Source organism: Dysidea avara, chromosome 7, assembly GCF_963678975.1.
Source record: "Dysidea avara chromosome 7, odDysAvar1.4, whole genome shotgun sequence".
NCBI classification, from domain to species: domain Eukaryota; kingdom Metazoa; phylum Porifera; class Demospongiae; order Dictyoceratida; family Dysideidae; genus Dysidea; species Dysidea avara.
The window spans coordinates 16211882-16235044 of record NC_089278.1 but is presented as its reverse complement, the minus strand read 5'-3'; the positions used below and the strand labels follow the sequence as shown (position 1 = coordinate 16235044).

At 38.1% G+C, this 23163-nt stretch overlaps 2 protein-coding genes across 2 annotated transcripts in view; both read right to left on the bottom strand.

Moving 5' to 3' along the window:
* Positions 1-1983: 1983 nt before the first annotated feature.
* Positions 1984-3407, bottom strand: LOC136260813 (arginine kinase Lit v 2-like). The gene has a single exon (XM_066054683.1). It carries the CDS (start codon positions 3347-3349, stop codon positions 2129-2131), a length of 1221 nt encoding a protein of 406 aa, XP_065910755.1. The 5' UTR covers positions 3350-3407; the 3' UTR covers positions 1984-2128.
* A 15772-nt stretch (positions 3408-19179) lies between these two features.
* The window catches only part of LOC136260015 (tyrosine-protein kinase receptor UFO-like), a 38012-nt gene continuing 34028 nt past the window's right edge, over positions 19180-23163 (bottom strand). The window contains exons 12-13 of the mRNA XM_066053607.1: positions 19660-19742; positions 19180-19312 (exon numbers count right to left, since the gene is read on the bottom strand). Of these exons, the coding sequence (XP_065909679.1) occupies positions 19296-19312; positions 19660-19742 (100 nt within the window). The 3' untranslated portion in view covers positions 19180-19295. The remainder of the gene's footprint in view (positions 19313-19659; positions 19743-23163) is intronic.

Sequence of the window (23163 nt, the reverse complement as noted above, 5' to 3'; positions counted from 1 at the left end):
CCCTAACCTAATGTTAACACTACTTTTCGCATCCCCTAAAGTCGAATGCTCGGGGCAACTACTAGGCGCGTCCCCTAAAGTGGAAGGTAAGTGGAATGCTCGGAGCACTACTAGACGCGTGCCCCAAAGTCGAATGCTTGGAGCATACCACATCCGCGTCAATAGCTGATAGGTGGCTCTTATATCCACCAGTATACCGGTGGACATAGACACTCCGTAAAAATAATACACTAACTGCGCGCCTTGCGTGGACAGACCACTCAGTATTTGTATTTGTATTTGTATTTGTATTTGTATTTGTATTTTAAGGATAAAGGCTTATGCCTGTACATCCATAAACAAAATTAATAATTATTATGTACTTAGCTATTCTAATTACTATACAAAATCAAATAAGCAATTACTATAGTGTCTGTCCAGCAGTGTTTTAAAATCATTGACAGAGGGAGAATCAACAATAGATTGGGGTAATGAATTCCAGTCATTGATTACTCTGTTACTATAAAAGTATTGGTAACTAAAATGCATTTCTCTCACCAATGATAACGAGAATAACCGGTCTGGCCATGCAGCGTTACCTATCAGCAAATAACAAAAAGAGCGAACTGTGCATGTTCGTTGTCTTCCGGTATAGCTCCAGTCATGCATACCACATATCATCGCATGTAACTGAAACAAGGATCGGGCGCACGAGACTATAGTTACATATAAGGTCTCGTCCCCTACCTCCCACGCCTCGATCACGCGAAGGTGATCGAACGAGTGGGCGGGTGGGGACAATACTTCTATATTATACGCTTAAACTCGGGAAAATTAAGTGCGCTATATTTTGGTCACATCTCGTGTTAATTGTGGCGCCTACATAAGAATCCGCTGAGAACGAGGCTAAAGGAAGAAAGATTAGATTGATAATATAGCAGGTAGCCAATGCTAAAATCGATCAACTCATAAAACTGGGTTGCTAGCTAATAAGGCATTAGCTACGGCTTCGCAAAATATGTATATATAGCTTATCCGCAATGACGTCATAACGTAAAAATGGCGGTGATAGTGTGGGACTTTGTATTGGTGTGGCGTTTTGCTGTGATAACGTTAATATACAGCAACAAGGGGCAAGGTGAGGCATATATACTTATTTACAAGACAAATGCGCACCATTTTATATCCGTATCAAAACTTAGGTCTGGTGGGATTATTTCGCACCGCCACATCACGCCAACTAGCCTTACCTTCATTATTCAATGTTCCCATGTTGTGAAAGCCAAAAATAAGGCTCATTAGTTACTACGAATAAAAACGTGACGAAGTCCCCACACTAACTTGGCCATTTTGTCAATTATGACGTCAACTAGGATAAGGTCCATTGCTAGCTGTTTCTAAAGCAATTTGTAAGGACTGTACTACTGACTGACAAGGTATTTGTAAAAGGCGATGATGAAGTGATAATACATGCATGACTGGATTCTTACCCACAAATGAAGCCACTAATTGTGTTGTGACCACAAAGGTAACCAACACTGTGATGTAGCTAGGCACTTCATATGGGTCAATGGTTGCAATCATGAAGACAGGTTAGTTCTTTTCAAAACCATCATAACCATGTTCTGCGTCAAGGGATTCTACCTCTTTGCAACTTTAGCAATTGTAAAAATGTAGTCAGACATGTTTTATCTGAAGTACCAGTTTCACAGTCCATTTCCAGACTTTCCTTTTCATAGGTGGTCTTTCACTTATGCATACAGGTGGCATACATACTTGTAGCTTTCTGGTGTGCATATATAAACGAAGCATTGCATTCTTGACAGGCATGAACTTGATTCAGGAAAGGGAGGGCTCTCTGATTAGCTATATTCACTCTTGTTACATTTAATACCAGGAGTTTTCATGAGTACCAGTAGCTACAATGCTACCAAACTTACTTTTATGACCAGATCCAATAATTAAAACTACTGTAGCTACATATCCAAAGATTGCTCCTAGCTGTTTACAATAATGAAAACAATTATAATAATATATAAACACACAAAAATAGATATATAAACATGTACAGAAAATAAGCTCTAGTAAAAAGAATAGAAAAATAGGTAAAGTCCTTTTTTAAGGTTCTACAGTAATCTAGTATAACAAACTAAGGCAGACCATCTTCTTGTTCTACCAACCAATTAACGCAGTTGATCATATCCTCAACCAGCTCATATTCAGGGAGACCAATACGACGCCAGTTACTGATGTCGACACGGTCTATCACTTTTGTGCGCTCACCAGTGGATCCACGTGCCTGGCAATGTCGTTTGCGACATTCTTCATCAATCTTCTCAAAGCCCCATGCAGCAATCAGCTTAGGAATCAATACATGTACAGAACCTCGCATGCCAGTTCCAAGGTTGGAAGGGCAGCACGTGACAGCTCCAAACTTTGGGTGCATCATAAAAGCTTCAGATTTACCAGTGACAGTTTTAACACCGTCTTCAATCATCTTTGCACCTTTAGATAGCAGCGAAAATACCCTCTTTACATCACCACCATTGCGCATACTGATAATCCTGATATGGTCACCTTCATTGATCCAATTGATGAACGTCTTCTCTTTGTTATGGTATACTCCACGTCCAATTGGCCAGTACTGGTGGTATCCACTTGCAGCTTGCATTTCATCTGCTCCTCGGAAAAGGAAGTGGTCATCAATTAATTTCTGCCTCTGCTCATCTGACATTGTAGAATGTAGGAACATTTCACCTTTCAGTTCATCTCCTTCTGGAATGGTGTCATAAACCTTACGCATAAGCTCCGCAACTTCTATACGACTCTCCCGGGTACCACCAGGGTTTAAAGGAAACATGGCAAGGTTTCGGGCAATCCTGATGCGTGTTGACACTATCTTGGATTTGGCACTGTCACTGAGGTCAACAGTGATTTTACTAGGGTCCATACGCTCAGACGGTGTGCCTGCAAGGAGACCTCCCTTTTCCATACTGAACCCTTTGTGATATCCTTCAATAACTGGATAGAACAAATCTTTGAAGTCATCGTAAGATTCACGATCTCCAGCATGACAACCTACGAAACTGTCACGGTTCATAACGCCGGTGTTGATAGCGCGCGCTAGGGTCCACTTTCCGGGTCCCGATGACACTACGTCCTTGTATTTGTCCCAAATCTCTTTAGTGCAAATTTTTGATACCAAACTCGGGTTTTCCATTGCTCGCATGGCGTTAAGCTTTTCTTCAGGATATTCGTTCTTCGCCAAGTTTTCGTCCATGATCAGATCGTACAAGGGATCCAGAGGTTTGTTTCCATCTTTCGTTTTTTCGGGCTGGCCCGATTGTGTACTGGTTCCACACCCCATCATTTTGTTGAAGGCCTGTTGCCGACCCACCCAAAATAACCGGAACGCAGTTAGCTATACTATACGGGGAAAATTACCGGATAGCTAGTCTACGATAGCTATTATAAATAGTTAGAGTTACATGTAGTATCCATGAGGTGTTGGATCCTTCGTGAGCCATTACTATCTAAACTAATCTATACTGTTTAGCCAAGTTGCAACAAGAAATCTTTATCTTAACTAGCTGTGGTCGTGCTTTAATATCTAGTAAAGGCGTGGCCCTTTCGCAAAAAGTCACGTGCATGGCTGCATGCGTTGTTGCCATTTTGTCGTAAGAAAGTTTTTTTTTACCGTACTGAAAGTACGACGATGTACAAGCAGCAGATGACCACTTTGTTTGCGCTGAAAGAGTGAAACGTGCCAAGCCGCTCACACATTGTGTATGCACGACGGCGATACTGGATGAGCGCTGCTGGGAATAAACTGCGCACTGAAGTGCTGACAGTTAGCTAGCCGTGCCGGTCCTCCCGGTTTTTTTTGTCAACACAGTATATGATGGCTATATGTGAATTTGACAGTCCGTGTGTGAACGATGCCTCATCAGCAGCGACCAATATCAGTAAGCTATAGTTGTAACCGCACTAATGCACCTATCAATTTCAAGCTCCACCCCCCGGGGTGGGGGAATACAGTATCATTACTGTACAAACTCAAAATTGAGTGTAAGGCCCCTATTTGGTGATTATTAGTTTCTCATCCACCGCCCGCATCCTTCTTAGGCCACCCGCATGGTAAGCCATTATTTACCCTGTGCATGCTCAGAAGAACACATGATACCAAACCATCACAATTTACATTGAAACTAGATTGTGTTTTTAAAATTAACACTACAGTGCACTATGCATTGCCGTTTTCCTTGGAAAATCACTGCAGTGGATTCTGTTTTTCAACAGCCAACTGAAATCACGCTATGATTAAGTCGATAGAGCATGATTGCAGCTAAAAACCAATGTAAATTTGTGCGAGGAAAGAAAGACAATTTGGACAAGGTCTGTACAATAGTGTATAAATAGTATAATGGCCTAATGGTAATGCCCTCCTGCCCGCATCATAATAATTAGAAAGACTGGATAAGAAACTAATAATCACCAAATAGGGGCCTAATTGTACAAAAAGAAAATGGGAAAAGGTAGTTAAGTATTTAAGGTAGTTACATGTTCAATTTACTTTTAAAAGGTTCAAGGCTAGTTGATGTCACTGCATTGGTTGGCAAGCTGTTCCAGAGTCTAATAGCATGAGGATAAAATAACATTTATAAGAGTCAACATTGGTTTGCAACTGTGTGAGTCGGAGTGGATGACCCCTGGTAATACTGTTAGTTAGCTGTAAGCATCCTTCAGTTGGATTGATGTCAATTAAATTGTTAACTATTTTATACATTGTGATGGCACGGAAGCTATTTTGTCTATCTTGTAAGGGCTCCCACTGCAGATGTTGCAGCATATCTGTCACACTGACATTCCAGTCATAATTATCAGTCAAAAACGTGCTGCCCTTCTCTGTACCATCTCAATTTTAGATATGTTGTGTTGATGGTATGGTGAACATATACTGCAGGTGTAGTCCAATATGAGGCAAACATACGTACGTGACTAGGACATTTACATAAGTTATGTTGTAAAAACCCTCTTACAGATTTAGCTCAATAATCACCCCCAGATATTTTACATGATCAACTAAGGGTATTTGGCAATTTCTCAAATAGTAATCAGATGAAATGTAGTTGACTTTGTTCATAATTCTTAGAAATTCAGATTTGTTTGGGACATATGCCAGTCTATAGATCACTTCTTTATTGTACTCTAATCATTCTGAAGAGCAACAACGTCCTGTTCATTCAAAATATTACAATAGATTAAGGTGTCATCAGCATATAGTTGAACTTTAGATGTAAGGTTTTGAGCAATGTCGTTGATATAGCAAAGGAATAATAATGGGCCAAGTATTGAACCTTGTGGAACTCCAGAAATCACTGTAGTTGAATCACTGTACTCGCCATTTACAACTACTTGTTGAGATCTACCAGTAAGCAAATTTTCTATCCACTTGAGGGTACATCCACGAATACCATAGTGAGAAAGTTTACAACTTAATCTCTTTAATGGTATGGTGTCAAAGGCTTTTGACATATCTAAAAAATGGCATCAATTTGGCCCGAATGATTTAAAGTTTCCGCATAGTCGTTGATAGTGCCAATTAACTGAGTCTCACATGATCTTCCACTTCTAAAACCACGTTGCTGGTCAATAAGGATGTCATGTCTATTAAGATGTGAGTGGATATTAGTTGAGATAACATGCTCAAGTGCTTTGCATACAACACATGTAAGTGATATTGAGCGATAGTTTACTGATAATGAGCGATCTCCCTTCTTGTAAACAGGAACCACAAAAGCTTTTTTCCTATCAACAGACACTATGCCCTGATTCAATGATGCTTGGTACAGTAATGTGAGGCAAGGAGCTAATTCTATTGCAAACATTTTAAACCTTGTTGGAATTCTATCTGGGCATGTAGTGGGTCTAGATTAGATAGTAGTTGGGCCACGCCATTAACATCAATCAGTATGTCACTCATGTCAGGAAATGAAGGACCACTTACGACCGGTATAGTTGATACATTTGACAAAGTCTAGTGTCAAATTCCCCAGTATAGGGGCTAGAAGCTTGTCTAAACCTTACTATGTCCCCACCTCAATAGAGGGGTTTCTAGGGGATTTTTGGTTCCGCAAACTGTCACTGTCAAATAATGTAGATGTCAAATCCCCAGTAGGTGTATGGAGATTCCCGGGGGTGGGGATGGGGCTTGACATTGATAGGTACATAATAACAAGCCAGCCTGTTGAGGTCTTCAGAAGAATCCTAAAGCACGCATATTTACGGGATACTGTTACATTATGTAAATAAATAACCACATGTGAAAATATTAGTACCTCAGTATAATTGTTGTGATTATGATTGGGTACTGGGTCAAGACATCAAGTGACCCAGATTACAAATGGGTACATATAATGCATAATTAGTTACAGTTGTTACTAAATTGATTGCTGTATCATTTGATAGATTGATCCACTCTCTTATGGTATTAGGGAAAAACTTTTCTGGTACGGGAGCTTACTGGAACGACAAACAATGTTGATGTAAATTTTAAATTGTCTGGTGGATATTGTGTTTGCAGAAAGTAGATCCATGACTCTAGTGGGATAGTGTACAATTTTGTGCAGTTGATTGAGCCTAGGAGATGCTGAAGAGACACAATCATACTTGCTATCTCAAGAACTTATCAAGCAACCATCATTACCAATCTTTAAACAACAGTTGAAATCATTAATTTTCTCAGCAAATTAACAACATAGTGGCAACGTTAACTCTTTAATCAGATAATAGGTAGCTTTGTTAAATGTAATGTATGCACATGTATCTTCAAACTGAAGCTGCACATTATTTAATAAACAAGTGAGTAAAATTTTATAGTCTGACATTTGCTCAAAAACGGAGGAAATGGTCTTGTCAATAGCCTATGGTCCTCTTTTCTTCTTTGGTGCACTCTCTTTGGATTTGAAATCAACTGTGAGTAAAAATGATCTAACACTAACTCAGCTTAGTCTTGGACATCTAAATCCAGGCCCGTAGGAGGGTCTGAAGAAAAAGGTCCATGATTTCAGCAAAAGATCCACAATTTGAGTGAAAAGGTCCACATTTTTAGTAAAAAGATCCACTATTTTAGTAAAAAAAGTTCAGTAGCAAAAGTCTAACCTAACATTTTAGTGCATGAAATGTCACCCAAAACCTTATCAGTATTTTTATCCCTGAATTTTCCTGGTGGCATGCCCTCAGACTCCCAAGCTGCACTGCACAAAAGGTCCACCTTTTCATCTAAAGAACCTACCTAGATAAAGTCTGGCTACAGCTCTGAAATCTCAGAACTCCAAAGGAACTTCTGCTACAACAAGTGACTAAAACCTTCTGGTGACAAGCAATCACTAACATCAGTACTAGAAACATCACCAATAGGGGAGTCACAAACAGTAGGAGGTCATATGCATAGCTTCTTTTCCCCACAATCCTCTTGCAAATCCTGTTCATGAGCACCAACATAACCAGTAACATAGGGCAAATCTACTAGCCAATCATCCTCTCCAACTGGGCAGCCCTGTAACCAATTATATACAGTAAGTGAGGATGAAGAGCCCAAAATGCAATAATTTTGGCATTGTAGCAGCATTATTGAACACTCAGTCATTCAATGAGGTGATGAAAAGCCTTGCCTGTAAAATGACAATTTTGAACAGTGGAAGTCTGCAAAGGATCTACATATGCTAGAAGGTTCCAAAATTGTTTTAAGAGTTTCCAGACACCATCTGTTCCCTATGCACATCTGAATTGTCCTCTAATAGTTCATAACAGATAAGGTCACAAGGTGCTTTGTGCCATCACATGTGCAGTGGACCATAACCACATCAAATTAGGTGATCCTCAAAATGATCAGTGAACTGTCCAAGTTGAGAGCAAGGGGCAACTTTTCTGATCAAGCTAGCAAACAAGCTTGATCACATATATAGTTTTTTTGAAACAACTTCTGAGTCATCAATATAAGATTGTAGCTCTGTCTGTCGAGCAGGAGAAAAGTTGAAAGACAATGGGAGTAAGTTAATCAAGTTTTCCTGTGCCAAGTTTTCTCTCACCAACTTAAAATTAATCATCATCCCTCTGCATGTCCTCCAATTAACAAATCAAATCCTTGGTGTTCAAACAACTACTGAGATAAGATGCTTACACCATGTCAGAAGTCCTGACTAATACTCAATCCTCCCAGATGAATAGGATAAGTTATTCAATCATATCCACCCAAACAAACCCAGTACACATAGATGGTCACAACTTGAGATACAGGCAAGTTCCACCAGAATTGATGCTTACCTTCATTTATACCCTCAACCATTCTCTCGTATTCTGAATATAGCAGTACTGCAAAGCATGAAGCATGCACCCCTTGCTTGCCTAATATGTGCCACTATATTCCTTGTCACTGACAGACACAGCTACCTATAATGCATCCAGTGAAGGTAGATGATGTCTCACTTGCTGTATCCAAGAGAGGTTACAGCAGGGTATACAAGTGGCTTGTGTTCATATTCACTGCATGAAATCAACAAAGACCTAAAATTCAGTTTGAATTTCCAAGGCTGTACAAATAGAGAGTGGTGGAAAGCAGACTTTGGCTTCAGTCTCACCATGCATGCAATGAATATCGTCGTGTTGTACAGACAATTACATGTGGCATGTTTTTCATCACTCTTTCTTGTCCATGTGTAATTCTACGTTCTATGTTATAATCATGCTGGCATCACAAAGGCCTCCTATCCTGTGCACATTACATGACCAGATCAACAGTGTATTGTCTTTGCAGCTTGCATACTCATGATCACTTCTTCAAAGACACATAGTTAGTGTGTCATGTGGCCAAGAAAGTTGGTGCATAACACCATGGGTATATATTGAGGAAGAAAGAAAATGCAATTTTTATGCATGTATAGCTCCATCACCACCTTATCTAAAGCACACCATTTTTGCATTATAGCTATCCACCAGATAGAGCAGGCCACACAGCAAATTTAATTCAATTCACACCAACCGTTTGTATAAGAGAAGTATGGACAAATTCAAATTTTTGTTTATTTTTCTTTAGCCTGAGGGGTCTACGGAGGCTTAGATTTCTATTTACATGCATTGCAAAAATTGCAAATGTGTAACTGAACTTTGGTGCAAATAAAGAGCAAGTTATCATACTAAGTTTGCTATGAATCTGATAAATGTACACAGTGTTAAAATTAAATTTTACTTGTGTAAGAAAAGATCAAATTTTTGTCACAGCTATAGGGTAAACCATGTATAGGAATAATTTTAAATTTGGTGTGTATACATAGGCTGATCAACATAGCAGTGCCTGTGATGGTTTGAAAATCAATGAAGTTACAGCTACAGAATTATAAAGTAAAAATAAATCATGGGGTTAAGATACTCTAATGGAGCAGTCACCGCTGGGTTTAAAAAAGTGCACAAAGAGTCAAGGTCCCCCACGCCCAATACCCAGATCCTTAAACACTGAGTCACTGCTATCTTGGCTGTTCTCCTCACTTAATTTCTACCGTATAAATGAAATTTCATGTTTAACCACTGCTTTATACAGTAGTAAAACTTTATATGATTTCATAGATCTACCAATGGAGCTTCTAGTGTTCAAATAAAACATGCAATACTATACATTTATAATTCATTGTGTCTGTATAGATAAGAAGAAATGTGGGGAAAATCAGTGGCTAAAAACTAGTTTTTACAACTGAGACTGGGAGGAGGGGGTTCAAACTAAACAAATTTGAAGTACATACATATTTTGTGCTCTATATTGTCACAATTGTTGTGTGGCAAAGTACCGGTGAAGAAGAAGACTAATAACTTGCACAAAAGCTTGCATATTGATCACTTCAAGTAAAAATTGATTTGTATTGTAGCCTGTACAAAAGTAGGGCAATGTTTAATCATTTTGAAGATGCACACTGAAAAGAAATGCTATGAAAACTATACTATAGAAACAAATGTTGGAACTTTTGATTCACTATGGATCATGCACTATAACACTTCAACACAATCATACTAATTTACTAGGAAATAAAATTGAACTCTTGTGTGGATTCAAAAATAGGTTAGTTTTTATTACTGTGATCCTTGCTCTCCACTATTTTTGATTGGTGAACATCCATGATAAAGTAGTTTTAGCCCAAGCAAAAAGTGGCTTGACATATATATATATATATACTATAGATATTTTTTAAAAATTAATATTTGAAAGGAAGTAAGGATTGATATAATATACATGCTACAAAAGTAAAGAAAAACGAGCTCAAAAATGTTACAGTTGAAATGAGAAATGATCCAACAATAAAAAGTAAGGAAACAAAATTAGATGACTACTTGCTAAAATGAGACATACTTTAATACCTACTTTTGGCTAACATCTTGAATGAGACCATCAAATTAGCCAAAAGTAGGGATCAAAGTATCTCATTTTAGCAAGTAGTCGTCTAATCTTGTTTCCGTACCTTTTATTGCTGGATCGTTTCTCATTTCAGCTGTAACATTTTTGAGCTTGTTTTTCTTTACTTTTTGTAGTAGCTATGTATATATTATATCAAGAGTTTATAATGTGTTAGGGACCCTACACCATTATAAACTCTTGATTATATCAATCCCTGTTTCCTTTCAAAATTTTAAAGTTTAGTTTGTTTACTTTTTATGTCTAGCTAGCTATATTATACTCTTTGTTTTCCACATAGTAAAAATATCACTTGAAGCAGCTATCTTTTACCTTCGTATGCAATAAGCGCCTCTAAAATAATGATCATTTTGTCTTTTAAAGCTATTTCAGCTGCATTCCTAATGGCCTAAATGTTGATGATTTACAGTAAAACATCACTAGAGAGTCCACCATTAAAAGTGGAACCCTCACTTTTAGAAGTCTGGATCCCGAGGTGGATCTGCCCCTCAAAGCTAGCTACCTCACAAAAAAGAAGAAGCTAAACTGGTAAGACTATAAAACGACTACCCACCGCTAATAAATGCTAGAGACAACTCCTTGGGTACTAAACCAGTTCACCCTCGTCTTACACACACATGTACTCACTAAAATCATGTGTTGGGTTGTGGCGCATGCTGCATAAACTGGATTTCATCAAGCTTTCTTCAGCAAACCATGTTAACTCTAGTCCATACAAAGTACTTACCGCAGGTGCCATGTAATTAAGATCGTATTCAGTTTGTCACTGTACTGTCACTGCATTTGTTATTTAAACTATAAACAAGCAACAATTTTAAATGCAAATATCACGATCATGCAGTTGATGACCACTACAGTTTCGTGAATCCGCCGTCATTACTTTGGCTGTCTGAAATTTCTGGAGCTGTACACCTAGTCTTACAGCAGGCAGGGGTAGACAGACGAAATCCAGATGAATTTCGGAATTTTTAAAATGCACTGTACATCGAAACATTCGACTTTTCACTTCGTTATACAAGATACAGCATCATTATAGTAGTACTAATGTATTCCAGCTGTTTATTTTTGTGCAAGGCTGTTTTTTTAAAGTGCAAAAATTTGTGAAGCCATATGATTTCTTACCAGTTCCTACTTATTCAGTACTATTGTACTTGATGATATACACACAGTATGTACAAACAGACAAATTAAAACTTGGAATGACTTGTTTGTAGCTGAACTCTCTACAGGATCACTTGTTTGTAGCTGAACTGTCTACAGGATCACTTGTTTGTAGCTGAACTCTCTACTGGGTAATTATTTGTTTGTAGCTGAACCTCTACAAGGCGACTTTTTGTAGCTGAACTCTCTACATGGTCACTTGAACTGTGACTTGTAATGTAGCTGAACTCTCTACTGACAGATTGGAACATAGCTACTAGGTGGATTGTAAGTTGTAATGTAGCTGATCTGAGTGATCTCTCTACTGGGTGACTTGAGACTTGTTATGCAGCTGAACTATCTACTTGCAAAGTAGCTGAACTTTCTACAGGGAGATTTTAATGCAGCTGACTTCTCTACTGACATAGCTGAACTCTCTATGGGGACTTGTATTGTAGCTGAGCACTCTACAGGGTGATTTGTTATATACATTGCTAGTTATCTACTGGGTGACTTGGCATAGCTGAACTCTGCTGGGTGACTTGTAATGTATAGTTGAATACTATTACTTCTAGTGTAGCTGAACCCTCTACAAGAAGACTTGCTATATTGCTAAACTCTCTACAGGAATACTTGTTACATAGCTGATACTCTCTAAAGGGAGACTTGTAATGTAGCTGAACTCTCTACTGGATGACTTGTAAGTAGTGAACTCTGTGGCTGGGTGACTCGTAATTCTGAAAACTATTACTTCTAATGTAGCTGAACCCTCTACAGGAAGACTTTCTACATTGCTAAACTCTCTACAGGAATATTTGTTACATAGCTGAACTCTCTAAAGGGAGACTTGTAATGTAGTTGAACTCTCTACTGGATGACTTGTAACTAGCTGAACTCTGTGGCCTGTATTGTATATAGCTGAACTGTCTACATGGATTTGTAATGTAGCTGAACCCTCTACAAGGAGACTTGCTACATAACTAAACTCTCTACTGGGTGACTTGTAATGTGACTAAACTCGCTACAGGAGACTTGTAACATAGTTGAACTCTCTACTAGGTGACTTATAATGTAGCTGAATTGGTACCTTGTTACGTAGCTGAACTCTCTACAAGGAGACTTTTAATGTAGCTGAAGTCTCTACTGAGTGACTTATAGCTGAACTCTCTGCAGTGTGACTTGGTGTAGCTGCACTTTCTACTGGGTTAGCTGTAATCTCTCTATTGGGTGACTTGTAATATAGCTGAACTCTGACAGGGTGACTGTACTATTATAGAGTATCTCAATCACACACTGGTTACACATAGCTGGTCTTCACATTATAATTCAATTGATTTAATCTGAGATCTTCTTAACAACTAAAAGACTTTAAATTTCTAAAGTTACAATCCATTTACATAACAAATTTCAGCTCATTTTTCTCTTCAGTGGTTTGTCTGGTACAAGTGTCAACAAATTATTATTATTTTTATTTATGAAAACTAAATAACACACCTGTTATATACGAATGGAAATTTTGTTATGACTCCATGACCATCATTTCAATTCCTTTCAAACCACAAAAGGTTTTGCACTATGATAGTTACTTCATCTACAGACCCATTTTCAAGCTATTCCATCGAGTGGTGTACCTGTAGGTGTGACAATAAAATTGCTTTTGCTGTTCAGCATTTTTGAGAGATCACACATATCTATATTGTTCTTTATATGATTTGTACACATATTGGACTGTAAGTGTACTGAATTATGTGTTTACAGCCCTCCAAGTTTGAAATGCAAGCACATGCGAGTTATTATGATTTTTCTAAAGTGTGCAAAAAGAAAAAAAATATGGAAAGGATTAAGAAAAATACAAAGAAGAGAATACAACAAACTTTGAAAGTGCATATCTCAGTGATGACTGAGCAGGTTCTACTCAAATTTGGAATATGACGTGCATCTGTAGCATGCCCACTCTGGCTGTATATACTTAAATGTGCTCTTAGCAACACACAAGTAAGCAATAAACGCTGAAGTAATGAGTCTGCAAGTCATGCAAAATTTAGTAGCCCATATACAGTAACTAACTTTATCAAGCTTGCGGGGTGCTGGCTGTACTGCAGTTTCTTAAGAATTTTAATGACAGTTGCATTCACACTTAAGGAAAAAACATAAGGAAGAAAGTATTTGTTTCTATAAGGGAGGAGAAATTGTTAGTAGCTGGTGCCCTCAATTTAATTATAATGTGCTAAATTCACTGTGTGCGTTTGGTGCCCGGTTTTAGTTTTTCAGCCCTTAGAGGTCTAACTGGAGAAGTTGGAGGTCTAACTAGAGAAGTTTAACAGGATAAACCGTCGTCGGTCATTAGCTGCTGCTAGAGAAGCCGTCATAAGCTGCTTGACTGAGATCGCTAAGCTACGCCAGTGAAATCCCTCATCACCAACTTGGAACCTACTAGCTGCTCCGCTACAAAACCAGCTAAGTCACACTGCATGTGTAACTGTCTTAATTTGGTATAGCTATTGCATTATTCAACTATCAACTGAACGCGTGACGTAAAACTATAGTGGGTTTCTGGCTCACGCGGGCTTGTTTTCAATAGCGATAGCTATCACTTAACCAGCAACGCGTCCCAATAGTGCTGTGAGGGGTAGACAACCACTGATCGTGCGGAGGGGCTCGTCGAGGCGTTGGACCTGGCTCTAGGGCGGTCCTTCGCTCCGCCGCCTCATCGGCTTGGCTGTCGCAGCTTGTTTCTGGATTTCCGCTCCTGGCGGAGGTACAGAAGCCTGCGTCATTCCGAGGATGAACTCCATGACTCTTGGAAACTGTAGGATGACGCAACAACACATAACGCTGATGACACTCCACCTGTTCCAGTACTGGTCAGGCTTCCTATGCGACTCCCACAGTGTCATCTCAGCATACCAACGCAACCGCCAGTCACAGTGACGCCGCGGCTACAATGAGTAACGAGTAAGGCTCAAACGAATAACCGATTATTCGTATTAATATTCGTTGGCATAGTATTCGAATAATAAAATTAACCCCCGAATATTCGCACATGATCGTTATACAATGGCACGTGATTAGCTGTAAGCAATTAAGGAAGCGGAGACGATGCCAGTGAATGGAAAGAATGGTGTTGAAGAAGCGAACAGTAGAAATAGCATTAGGCAGCCACTAATTGGTGAAGATGTACTAATGCTGTGGAAGATCGCCGTAAGCACAAGACTTCATATTATGGATTCATGGTTTACTCCAGATACTTCTACTTTGTTATAAACACTTTCCATCACAATATCGCTGCGGTAATCCTTTCAGAAAGGGCACTATGCTACCCTTTTCTTCTCAGTAAGTTATTCATACGAAGCCACAAACTTGTTTGTGGTTCTTTATAGGTTTCTTGGTAGTGGCCACCTTAATTACTGGATTGCATTCATAGCAATGAAACCTTACACCGAATATTCGAGTATTCGGACAATAGTTGAGTAAATATTCGAATACAGAAAGCTACTATTCGTTTGAGCCTTAGTAACGAGTCACTGCGTCTACTTTTGTTACAACACAGTTTGCAAACCTGTTACTTCAAGCGACGTCCAATGGCACACAAATACCTCAGTCACAGGTCACAGTTGCTATCCCCAGTCCACAGGCTTCCCTGGCACAACTCGTGCTTCCTACTTCTGGAGCAACAGTGACCCCTACCTCTCAACCCGAACATAATTATTTCCTCAGCTGCAGTCTACAGCTAGCAACCAAAGTTCCTCAATCAACAACAACTTACACTTCAGGCCGTGTCCTGCTGTTCTGGCCATCCTCAACCAGCTAGAACTGCATACTCAAAAACTAGCCATTCTTGTTACTACTCATCCTCCTCCACTAATAGCTCCAATACCGGCACACTTACGCACTGGAATCCTTGTGGAGTAGTACATAGAATTCAATAGCTCATTTGCCCATGCCATATTCTCTGTACCCGATGAACCCACCACTCAGCAACATATGCAAATATTCATGCTGCAAATGTCATCTCAGAGTGATGCATTTTCAACTTGCTCCAATCCCCACCCACTCCAAAAATCAACTCCTTTGCCTCATGGATGGTGGCCCGGAACATGTATGTCTCCACCATTCTTCTAGCTAAACTATCCCGAGTGCTAGAAATGTTCAGCTACCAGTGCATTATACTCCTTAAACTAGTGTTGCACCAATACACATTTTTTCACATTAATTTTACCAATATCAATATTTGCCTATCCTTGTAAATGTTATGCTGATATTAACCGATATTCAGTCCTTCAGAACAAGGAAGGGGGAGCAGAAAATCACCTAGAATACATTGCAAATGTAATCAATGTAGTAAATTGAGTGGGCATAAGATTTTACAGCGTTGTTAAAGTATTGCCACTAACCCCTTCATGGAAAAGAAGCCAATTGGTTATAAAATAGCTAAGCCAGCTTATCAAACAGTATTTCTGGTGGGATCTGAGACCATTTGTGAAAAGTGATAGACTAATTGCCTAAAAATATACACAGCCTACTATAGCCTGGCAACCATACTTTCACAAAAAAAAAGCCTACATAGTTATAAACAGTTAAGTGTTGTATGCTGCATTTCACAGCTTCTTTACTTTCACCTGTTCATTACCGTCATCAATGATTGATCGTGGGTTTTAGTTAATCAACGAAATATCTCCACTTCGTAACTGATATTGCTACTTGTAAAATTAGCTAATATCGGCTTTTACTGATAATTCAACCCAATTATCGGTGCAACACTGCTTTAAACTAGCAGTCCATCCTACCTCCTCTACTCTTCTCACCACAATCACTCGCGCAAATCTCCTGTGATTTGAACAACCTAAGAACTTGCCAACAAACCAATTGTCAATACCTCATCATTTGCAAACAATGCAAAAGTGCGCACCCAATTACAAAGCACACTTGCCCCACCTTATTTGTGGGAATTCCCCTACCCAGCAGGCATAAGTGGGGTGCATGCGCCCCACTACTACAGCACCACTTACTCTTGAGTGTGAACTATGCAATCACCCTGACAAGGCTTTTGTACAGCTGATCTTATCCGACATTTGACAAGGGTGTAACTTCGGTTACACAGGCCCACACTCCGTGTACACAGCACACAACTTTCAATCTGCATTTGTGAACCCATCTGTTTTGGGTGACCCCCTTGCTCAGAATGTACTCAACTAGAACCTTTCAGTACCCTCACCGGTCAGCACCTGTGGGCTTCAGCAGTAACAATTTTATAGCCCCCTCTGCATGTGCTCTTATTTACTATGCAGTAGATGATGCATGCTCCATAGTTAACAAGCTTGGAACCCTGATAATCACTAATAATCCTTATTAGATTTGAACACTTCACGAAGGTCTCTGATATTTTATTCAACTCAAACTCTTCATTCTGTGCATTATCCCAACATGTCAACAAATGTACTAGAGTTATGTGTCATTTTTAATTTGTAGCACTTGTTACCGTCACGCATATTCATGTGTAGGTTCACATTAACCTACATTGCTTGTGTTTGTGTGCATATTGATACGGCCGCTGAAGTCAGTCATGTAGTTTCATTGAAAATATATGGGGTACATAGAACATCGCCAGATGATACATTGCATTCACATAAAACATGTCACATATTTATGGCTGTACACATCCCATAGCCATGGTAAAGGGAATAATATTTATCATCAAATCTTATGGTCAGTACATAAGAAGCTATTCAAAGGGGGGCAGCAGTACAATTTGATGGCTTGTCCCAGTAGTGGTAGACTCCATTTATGGTTTCAACACGACCACTGTGATAATAATATACAGATACATATTGATTATACTACTACTATATACATTACATCATTCATAGATTCTGATGTCATTAAGGGTTAATTACCATCACATGTGGCAGTATTGCATAGTCATAATGTAACAGTAATGAGTGCTATGGTAAATCAGAGTTACAGTCAATGGAAGAATTGGATTTTGTCACTCATGATGTTGTATTCATTGTGAGCTTAGATATTGTATGTGTACGGTAATAGTACTGGAACATTAATTCAATTATGACAAATAGATACCACACAAGTTCTGCAAAAATATATATCATCATGTGTATGTTTTATATCACTGTTAACAACTATTTTGGGGGAAATTGGGCGCAAATTGCTGAACTTAGTTAAAAGTAATTCAGTCCAAAGATGTGTGTGTTATCACTAATGCGACTTACCTGTAAATGCTATGTTCAAACTGGTTACTTTTGTTGTGATTGAATATGCCTATGTTTGTTGCGGCTAATGTGGTTATCTGTTGCAATTATATGTGCTTATGTGTTGCGATTATATGTGCGATATTTGTTGCGACTAAATGTGGTTGTGTGTTGCGATTACATGTGGTTATTTGTTGCGACGTGCGTAACGTTTGTTGCGAATAAATGTTTGTAATGTTTGTTGCGACTAAATGTTCGTAATGTTTGTTGCGACTAAATGTTGTAATGTTTGTTGCGACTTAATGTTTGTAATGTTTGTTGCGACTAGATGTTTGTAATGTGGGCTGTCACTGAATGTTGGTAATTCTAGAGTGTTGTAATGTTGGGTGTAGGTAATGTGGGCTGTGAGTACTGTCGGGTGTAGGCACTATTGGGTGAAGTTATAATTGGGCATGGGTACTGTTGGGCATAAGTACTGTTGAGCGTAGGCACTGTTGGGTGTATGTACTGTTGGGCGTTATTAATGTCTTGTAAGTTACATCATCAAAGACAGCATTAAGCATGGCACAACTGGAACAGTAATAACACACGATTCCCCTTCAAGCAAATGCGCCTCACCTCAGTTGCCCTACCTCCCCAAAAGAGTTGTATGTACATATGTGTATACATGTATGTGAAGTGATGTTTCTATATGATATCATGTGAAGTAATGTGTTTAGAGCTCGGTGCGGTGGAAGGGTGGTTTGTGTAGGGCATGCAGTAATGTGCCGTGATGTGTCATGAAGGTAGCATGTTAATGATTATTTGTAAACCTTCAATCATTATTGATCATGCATGATACAATAATAACAGCTGTATTATTTTAAATACATTTGATAGTGCCTAATTTCTTAACATCTCAATACTGCGGATTTTAAGACACACTTTCACTGCTTGCATGAAAAGTGTACATATGGATATTGCAATCTGCTTGCCAACACAATTCTGCCTTGAGTAAAAAATTTTTAGAAACTATACTTTTTAAATATAATAGGAGAGGTCTAAAATGGCATGTTACTAAGGCATACCGATAGTGTAGTTATACCACAATATCAAGTAACAATATACATCATGCCATCTGTAATGACATATCAAAACCTCTCAGCACTACTTTATGCTACTACTGCATGGCTAGCATTCATTTGTCAGCATTCTATTAACACCGCTACATGACGAAACAGTTTAGCCAAAACAGATGTTGCAGATTTGTGGACAATATAATTATAGCACTATACTATGCACAAATTTAAATTTGGTGTACAGTCCAATAAACATTTTTAAAAGTGAATCACTGCAATCTCACATCCTTGATAAAAGCGTCACAGCTAATCACCATTTCTCAGCATATATAGCTATCACGTTCATATTCATAGATTATACATTTAAATAATGATATTGTGGTACATGCACAAAATTAATATAAATATGACAGTATGATAGATAAAACGACTGTTAACTTCTTTTCAACAGTCTCATTGCTGCAATATATCTAAAATATAAAAGATGTATACATACAAAATTATTTAAGTACCACATAATATAGTTATAAATTTGTTATGTCACTTTGCATACCATTAAACACGTGCATGCAAGTTACTTACAAAAGTTTACGACCATTGCAATAATCCATCTACATGCTGATCTTCAGCTCATTTTTCTCATCAGTGTGCCTAGTAGGCATGAAAACTTTTGCTTGGTTTGCTTTGTATTTCCATAGAAAAGTCTTTCAGTAGTATAGAAGAATCAGATTAAAAGCCACTCAAATATGCATTATGTTTAACTTATAAAATTGGCTTATAGTATGCAAATATCACCGTTAACTGTGTACCATCTTACTTTGATTTAAATCGGTTACAATATCTATAAATGAAGGTCGCTCTGCAGGATTTTCAAGCCAAGTGGTTTCCATCAAAGTAAAGCTATAAATTGAGAGTATAATGTATTTACTAAACATATTGAAGTACATGTATTCAGTAACATTTCATCCCAGTGGATGTATTAAATCTAATCCAAAACAGCCAAGTTGTAAAAAGGAGAGTAACCTTCCAAAAACAGGCTAGTATGAAAAAGATGCGATATCAAAGGTGGTGGCCAAGGAATGGCTGCAATGATGTTGCAATGTCAATTGCACAGCTTGGCTGTTTTGAATTAGACATCATTTCATTCTGCATTCGTATAAGCAAGCACCAAACCTTTGGGGTGGCATTTGCCTGTCTTTTTAATTCTTTTACAGGTAAACAGAAGAACTAGATTTTATGTGGTATTTTCACTTGAAATAAATTTTTGTATTGATTTGTAATTTTGCATTGTTGAATTATGACTGCTTTATATGAGGTTATTTCAAAATGCACTTATTACATGTATGAGTGGGTTTGGCATTATTATAACCTTGCCATATAACTGGTATTTAAACAGATTTCCAAATGTTTGTACCTGACTATATATACTGACATGTTCAAACAAATTCCACTAGTTTGCACAAGCAGTTTAGCCAGTTGGCGTGACAACAATCACACTATTGCCGACTGTTCTATTAGAGTATTTGATTGCATAATTGTTATTATTATTATTATTAGAGCCAGTACTGATGGTCAGACAGGAACATGTACTGCAGCTTTTGAATTACCAAACAGGAACTAGAGAACTTAACTTACAGTAGCTAACAATAAGGTGAGACAGAAAATGGGACAAAGAAAGAAAAAATCCCTCCTACCCCAGGATTCAAACTGCAGGCCAGTTGTTACGTATGTTTGACATGTAGTCTACTTTATTTGACTACAGTTTGTTAATATTTTGTGGTACTCTAATAGAACACACATTTTTCTAAGCACTCTTAATACAACGCACATAGAATTTCCATTGATAAATCTATGAAATTATTAAACTTTACCATTTTGTTAATTGGTGTAGAACTTTTATTTATAAGGTAGAAATTAAAATAAATGAGCAGCTGGTAGTAGTGGCTGAGTGCATAGGATTTGGGTTTTTGGGTGTGGAAGTCCCTGGCTCAAGCCCTGGACTTTTTTGTGCATACTTCTCAGTGACTGTTCTATTAGAGTATCTCAATCAAGCTTGTTTCACATATTTGATTTTTTTGCTTTATATCTCCTTAGCTAATACTATCAATAATTTCACTTCACAAAAGGTTTGCACTATCATGGTCAGCCTCTCTGCAGACCAAGTCATTTATCCTACAGGTATGACAAAATTGCACTTGTAATTTTTGAAAATCCAGCACTCACAACTTGGTACTACTTCTTTACATAAATATGCACTGTAGACTATTATGCTCTCTAAATTTGAAGAGAATCTAATAAATTTTGTGAGAGTTATAGCAATTTTTGTAAGCATTGAGAAAAGAAAAAATTGGCAATGAAGAAAAATACAAAGAAAATAAGATGAACTTAGAAGGCACATATCTCAAAGACAGCTGCATGGAATGATTCCAATTTGGTAAGAAAGGTGCCCCATCCCTAGAAACATTTTACAGAAAAAATGGGCTATTTCTGTTTAGCCATTACCAAGGTATGATTGTATGATCACATTTTCTTGGTTCCTGTATACATACACACTTGTCTGTCGCATGCCCGGATGCATTGGCTTTCCTTGTCTGCATGACACACTGTTGTATGTCCTGATTACAAAAAGCCAATGTTTAGCCTAGGCAGAACCAAACTGGATGAAATTATCATCACATACTAGCTGAGTTCAACCATTAATTGTACACTGGGATTGTGAATACTATTTTCTGTTGGAACTGTATCCTGTATTCTATGTTATCTCTCTCCTGTGTCCCAGTCTTTCGCCGGACTCTTTATCATCTCCTAAGTAATTAATGTGGTTGTCTTTTTCACCACCTTTGTAATTAGTTTTCATCTGTACTGTTTTGGTCTACTTGTTGTTTGAATGCTTGTTGTACTAGATACCATCCGTAGTTTTGTACTGTTTTGGATTCTGGAAGCATGCTTATGCAGGCCTCAAGCCTTTGGTGAAACCATATTCTTGACAAATAAATAAATAAGCTTGTCCCAATGGCCACAAGAATTAATGATCATTAAGATATATGGTCTCAACCTTGTCTTGTATCCTTGTATAGCTAGTCTGGTATCTATAACAGCCAAGAATGAATGTTAATACAGCTAACTATATACATTTTTAAAATTAGATCCTTTATTTCATTGACTCGTGTTCTAATTCAGCCTTGTGATACTCTAATTGGCTAGTAATCTGGCTGCCTTTCCAATAGTCAGTGTAGAGGAAAAAGGCAGCCAAATTACTATCCAATTATGTAGAGTTAAGAGGAATTTATTAGGAATGCAGGGATATGCAGCAAGACTGAATACAGAACGTAAATCAATGATAAAGTCCAATGTTAAAACCTTGCTTATTATAGTTAGTTGTACTAAGAATTATTCTTGGCTGCTCCAGATATTAACTCCTTCTGTTACCAATATTATTATTAATGACTGACAGTACAAATAAAGGTTCTGAGAGCCAGTGGAAAGTGCTGCCAGGGACTCAAGTGGCTAGTGCAAAGACATAAATGTCATTCTTGGGAGTCTAGGGGGATGATCTAGGAAAACTAAACTTGATAAAACTATTGTAGACTATTTCCATTGTGTAACCACTGTCACCTGACATATACACCTGGTACACCTGTGTAACCTCATACACATGTCAGCTGCTTTCTGAACACCAGCCTCTTGATGGCATCCAGTATCCAAATAATTCACACATGTGCATGGAGAATCGTTCACTCGTACAATTATCATATTCACTTGTCATATGACATTATATCAATTGCACCCAGTTAGTCTCATTCAAAGTTACCGTTTGTGATCTTGAGTTGCCAACTTCACAGAAAAACTGCCCCTGACTTCCTTGGCACTGATTCACCTCATATTGGGTGGGTGACTTAGTATGGATATACAAGTATTGTCTGCGTCTGATATCGAGTTGAAAGCTTGTATCACGTGAATTGTGAGGATTGCAAAACCGTTGCTGCTACATCTAAATAACACACAATATTTTTAGAGCCTAAATATTTTGCAGGGGGAGGGATATTTTGGTTGAGCAATGTAAAAATACATATTTAAACATTTTGTGGATTTTCAAACGATCTCAAATGTATTATATAAAGATATAAATATTTCAAAGATAAACTTTTTACTGTTTAAACCTCAAAAATCAGCAAACTTTTTCTCCCTCAAAATGTTTAAGCTATATGGTAGTACCTTGCACTTATTTTTGTGAGGCATGTCCTTTTATTTTCTTGGCCACATGACTGAGTCTAACCACTGGTTGTATTTTCATTAACATTCAATAGCTACTCTTTTGGTG